General features: G+C 31.7%; 1 protein-coding gene across 1 annotated transcript; it reads right to left on the bottom strand.

Moving 5' to 3' along the window:
* Positions 1-1899: 1899 nt before the first annotated feature.
* Positions 1900-3379, bottom strand: LOC149251312 (uncharacterized). The gene is made up of 2 exons (XM_089456516.1): positions 3015-3379; positions 1900-2711 (listed from the first exon to the last, which is right to left on the bottom strand). Exons 1-2 carry the CDS (start codon positions 3110-3112, stop codon positions 2228-2230), a joined length of 582 nt encoding a protein of 193 aa, XP_089312642.1. The 5' UTR covers positions 3113-3379; the 3' UTR covers positions 1900-2227.
* Positions 3380-6189: the final 2810 nt, after the last annotated feature.

The raw sequence follows: 6189 nt of genomic DNA, 5'->3' as shown, positions 1-6189 counted from the left end.
TCTTTGTCTCTCCCCACTCTTCAATTGTTGCAAATGTGTGTGCATGTTCCTTGAGTGCATGTGTGTTTGTAAAGTGTGTGCATTTTCTTCTAAACTCAAATAGTTTTTGGGTGGGAATAACAACTCTACCATATTTGTTTATTAAGTTGGTAACCTTGGATATGGGTTTGTAATGACAAACCTAGTGATTTAAGTTATAAATACATAAAAAAATCCCATCTTACAAAGTAACTATTTTTTCTTGTGGACTACAAAAATTAATTCTATGTAAAACTATAAACACAATATAACTAATTATAAAAATTCAAATACATAATTAAAAACATATATATTTGAGATATACAATATTATATATATAAACATAAACATATTTTCTTTTAAAATTAATAAAAAGCCTTATAATATAATTTTTTCATAATTTAAAAAATATAAAATTAAGATTATAAATTATAAATAAAATAATTATACATGACACAATATATTCTCTATATTTCTACGAACTTTTATAAGGAAATTTTTCCCTTTAAATAATTAAATGTAAGTTTACCGCCTATGGAGACATTATCCCCATCACACCAAGAACAAAAGAGATATACTCCTTTAAAGAACCCAACAAAGAACCACATGGGGTAGGAATGGGTCTTTGGAGCAGTCCCACTGCTGTACAAGTAAGAAAGCCGAAGCAAGCAAAGAGAAGCAGAACGGTTTGCAGAAATTAAATATTAGTAAACATTTGATTTGATTTGATTAATCTTCCCACATGGGCCTTGTCGCAATCCTACCCACTATTCTCGTAAAGTAATGAACTTGCATCACTGCAAGACCGGCGGATATTCAAAGCCTGCATTCATTGTTTCCATGACCTAAACAGAATATATATATATGAAATGAACTGTCCGTGTAAAAACAAATTAGTGCAGAATACATTGACCATGTATACACAATATAAACATGTGCATGTGAGGGTAAAATTAAAGAAATCATAGAATCCACTGAATATGCAAATACAAAGTCAACCCAGTAATTCAATTATTTTTATTTATTTAATTTATCAAAATTTAATTATTTATTTATTAATGATAAAGATATTTATCACTATTACTAGTTGTTATTTGTAAATATAAATGAATTCATCACTATTATTCAAGCAAAACTATGCTATAATGATCTGTAAGACGACATACTTTCATTCTCTAAATGAATAGAAAGACTGAGCTCTTAGTAAATAGGAGCTGTTTTCAAATAATATTACATGAACATTAGTTTTGTCTTTTGGCAAGATTCTTAATTTTTTTTAAGAAAAAAAAATATATTTTTGATATTAAGATACAAACAATTTTGGGTTTCAAAAATAGTGCAAATGCACTTTTCAAGACACAAAAAGTCACTTTACTACTCCACTATCATTAAACATAATTGAAGGATGATCCTTGAGATATTCCTGTCAAAACATAGAAAGAAACAGTGCTTGACCTAAATGGCCATATAATAATAATTTAAATGACATTCACTAGCGTCTAAAAACATTGCTTCTTTCAATAAGATATCAATTACATTATTATGATCCTAATAATTTAGATTACATTGACAAGGCGTCCAAAAACATTACTTCTTTCAATAACATGTCAGTTACATTATTAGAATCACTGTAAATATACCTGACCTGTAAATCATCAAATTATTAGTATAATTTCGTTATCTTCCTCTACCAACATTTAAAATGAAATCCTCTGCCAGTGATTCTCCCTTTGATTAATTCCACCACATTATTTTCAGGGATAAGCATGGATGCCAGGATAAATGCTTAGATTCATGATGAAATAACATGACTCAGAGAAATAAGAATAATAGACGAGAAACTAAATAAATGTTAGGAATATCGATTTAATTGATAAAACCATATTATGCAGAAGAATGCTTGCTTATTATGGACGTCCATTTTATTAGCATATGTGCAATGAAACTTGAAAACTCCGTGGGGGAGAATACATCAAAAATAATTTCTGCAATTTCCGAAATATAATCTCCCGTTTCTATAATCAGAGCTTACGCCTGCACATAGCAATATTTACGTGGCGTGATGAATTTTTGGGATTTTGGGATTTTGAATCTTGAATTAAATGGTGATGGAGTGTCGAAAGTTAGCTCAGTTAATCTGATCTTTGTTATTAAGGTGCCTTTATTATTGAAAAATCAAGGGTTCAATTCTCTCCAACAGTACTTTTAATCAACTCGAAACTTCTTCCAAAAGCTTGTAACGACGGACCTTTCCTCTAACAAGCCTTGAAGTAGAGGCCTCATGCCTACTGGGAATTTGCACCTGCTGCTTACTGTCAAAATCCTCTTTGCAACTGATCGTCATACCCTTTCTCACAGATCGCCCCTCTCCCGCTTGTCTATTATGAATTCTTTCATTTCCGATTAATTTCGACTGGGATTGCCCTAATCGGGCTGAAACATTATGATATTGAAGAGCTGCATGAGTACTCGGCGGCCTTTCTACGCCTCCTGTAGATTTTTGTTTTTTAATGGCGTGCTGATCATGGACGGGGCAACTCCTTTCGCAAGAAGACTCTTTTTCATCTGCAAAATTGTAAAGCCTTTTGAAATCCTTCAACTGTTTAGACGGCTTTCGATTTAATTTACCACTTCTCAAACACCAATCGCATGTCTGATACGAATCTGTTTTGAGATACAGACAGCTGCAATATCTGAAACCATGAATACACCAAATAAGCATTTTAACGACACAAATCTTAGGGATTCGCCCAAATTTTATAAATAAAATTTTGAGAAATTTGAACACTTTTACATAAATTGAAACAAACAAATTCACAGAAAATTTCAAATATTTAAAATAAATTTCTATTCTTAAAATTTTCTTTTGCCCCAGACTAAACCAGAAATACATGATATAATCACGTCACACCAATTACTATTCCTATTGATGCGGAGGAAGGAAAAAATAGTGATATAAATAGAAGAAAGCATTAGAGTGATCTGGATTCACATACTTGTGCTGAAACCTGTAAAGGCATGTTCTGCATTGAAAGATCTCATCTGTGAATCCCGTGTCGCCACACATGCAGCATTCCTTTAACCTCCTTTCCATTATTTCTTGCAATCAAAGAGATGAAGGCCAAATATTCATCCAGTTTTTACTTCATTTGGGGCTTCATCACATATCAATACGCCATGAGAGGACCTACTTTGGAATTAGCATATTCCAAGACTAGTGGTGATCATATGTATGGGCTCAATGGTGGCCCTGAAACCAACGAAATGTGCAGAGGATGGGCTAAGACACACTGTTCGTGAAAAGTATATTAATGGTTGAGATGCAGAGCATCCAGAGAGGCAATGGCTGTCGCCAGAAGGAAGCTGGGCCGTTGTTGGTGGATGACACAGTACACCAAGGCAACTGTCATATCTTCCACTTGTGCTCTCCATATACGGACAACTTTTACCCATTGCTGATCACCATTAATTTGTTTTTTTATTACAGAAGAAAGGCGAACAGTCTCAGTGAGTTTTTTTTTTTTCAAGGAAGAAAGACTTCACAAAATAGTGAATTTCTTACTCCAGATTTACTACGATAAAATTAATATGGAAAAGAATCTGAATATGGTTAGTTATTTGGTGGTCCTTAAAATTGTGGGGTCGAGTGCATGTCATTAAAAACCATTCATTCTTATCTTATACATTTTAACGGTCTTTAAGAAAACCCTAGCAAACAAGAAACCAGAAGCCTCCTAAAAAACCAATCTTGTATAATCATGATGATGTTTAGTTATTGATGGTAAATTGTTTTTGCACTGGGAGGCACTCTATAGTCTAGACATTCTAATGTTTAACATTTTGACTTATCAAAATAAAACAAAATTAAAAGGAGTTGTCTACTATTTGGAAGCTTTTCTGGCATTGATTTTTCTGGTCTAATTTCTTTAAAATCAGAGAGGAATTCATTGAAATCACAAGCTTGATGGGTAAACCCTGCACAATAAAAGTGCCCTAAGGTTTTTCATGGTGCTGAATCCATATATATAGTCAAAAAAACAAGTTTAAATAACATAAATCAAGATTTCACCTCAGTTTTTTCCTCCATATTTCAGCACCGGTAACTCCAAAAAATCGCACTATAAACGACTCCAAATTAAAATAACATTTTTGGATTCCAACACATATTTTTTCGAAGTATTCTCCTATCCTAAGTTAACATAAATCTAAGTTAATTATAAATATGTGAGCCGTGAAGATATGATATTATCTTAATTAATTTATGTTCATAATAAGAATAAAAGTTTTTGATATTTTAAATAATGAATAAAAATTTTAATATAAAACTCCATAGTGAGAAATTTAAAAGTTGGTTGGAATATTACTTTATTAAAATTTTACATATAATAAAACAGATTTTTAATATATAATTAAAAGTTATTTTTAAAGAATTTGAGCATCTTTGAATGGATTCATATATTCAAAAGAAATTTAAAAGTCAATCAATTTTTAAAATATGGGGGATTTTAATTTTATTAGCTGCTATATTAGAATTTAGGTTTTTGTGATCTATATCTTAATTGTAAGAAAGCAAGAAATCTTTGAGAAGATCACATCAAAATGAGGGAATTTTAATTTTATTAGTTGCTATATTAGAATTTAGGCTTTTGTGATCTATATCTTAATTGTAAGAAAGCAATAAATCTTTGAGAAGATTACATCAAATTTTATTTGTGAACCTGTTTACCATCTAGTGTGGTTCATCATTAAGACAAGATAGATAAACATCATATTAAATAGGAATACCAATGAAAAGAATTAATTTTTAAACGTTAAAACCATCTAGTGTATCATTAGAACAAAATGGATAAACAAATCATAGCATCAGATTAAATATGGATAGCGATAAAAAGAATTATTTTTTAAAAATTGAATGCCATGATTAGTTTATCCATCTTATTTTAATAATAAACCATACTAAATAATTCAAAACATAAACAAATAAATCTTATATAATCTTCTCCTAAAAATTTCATGCAATTTACTAATTGCTTTTAAAGCAATTAAAACTCAAAAGGCTTGCAATTCACTAGTTGCTTTTAAATAAACTCAAATGAGTTGTGTGATTATACTTAAAACCGTAATTGGTGTTTTACATTTCTTCTCTACCTCAAGTAAGTGGATTTCATTTTTTCGTAGTTTAAATAGAGAAGAAAACGAGTGGAACCCACCCATTTAGGAGCATTTGTTGTTTCCTTTACGTAAAGCATGTGCATAACAACATGGGCATTAGTGGCATGGTTTTTAATATATTAACATTTTGATTAAACAAACAACTTTATATTAGTATCCTCGGACCATAAAATGGTCAATGGTGTAAAAAAAAAAAACCTAAACCTCCTCCTTTCGTATTTATTTCTAACAGACACTTTTGTGGCGGGCACATGTCATGATCATCACACTAACCGGGGGGCACATGTCATGATCATCACACTAACCATAATTTGATAGCATATGATGGGCCCTTATAAATCCCAAAATTGTGTATTGTATTCAATGTTAACTTGACTCTTATTTACAAATACACATTGCCTTCGTTGCCTTGTATTGCTTTTGATGGTGCAATTTTTACTTCCCTCGTTGAGGATTATCTACATTAGTAGGATATTACCTTTACTAACCATAGTTGGATAGCATATAATGTGCCCTTATAAATCCCTCTTGCTCAAGAAGGTATGGGTCTTTATCTCTAAATTCATCCCAATAAAAAGCATCAGTATATGTGACTCAGTCAACTGCTTCACCGAGGTCTATTGGCCGGTAGATCACATGTCAAATATCGACGGGTTTACCCGAAGTCACGAGCCTTGCAATGGCTTAACGTGTAATGGCCTTGCCATGACTTATGTAATGTGCCCTGTTTTATTCCGAGTATTGTATTCAATGTTAACTTGACTCCTATTGACACATACACATTGCCTTTGTTGTCTTGCATTGCTTTTGATGGTGCAACTTTTACTTCCCTCGTTGGGGATTATTTACACTAGTAGGATATTACCTTTACTAACCATAGTTTGATAGCATATATTGGGTCCTTATAAATACCAAAATTGGGTATTGTATTCAATGTTAACTTGACTCTTATTGACACATACACATTGCCTTCGTTGTCTTGCATTGTTTTGATGGTGC

The sequence above is a fragment of the Pinus tabuliformis genome, chromosome 7 (assembly GCF_031772625.1).
Source record: "Pinus tabuliformis cultivar Carrire ecotype Pingquan chromosome 7, CPIR1, whole genome shotgun sequence".
NCBI classification, from domain to species: Eukaryota; Viridiplantae; Streptophyta; class Pinopsida; order Pinales; family Pinaceae; genus Pinus; species Pinus tabuliformis.
This window is presented reverse-complemented; position numbering and strand designations above follow the sequence as displayed.

Coding starts and splice junctions, on each gene's coding strand:
- LOC149251312 (XM_089456516.1), bottom strand. CDS start 3,112: ATGGAAAGGAGGTTAAAGGAATGCTGCATGTGTGGCGACACGGGATTC. Junction 2,712..3,014: donor CTTTACAGGTTTCAGCACAA/GTATGTGAATCC, acceptor TCATGGTTTCAG/ATATTGCAGCTGTCTGTATC.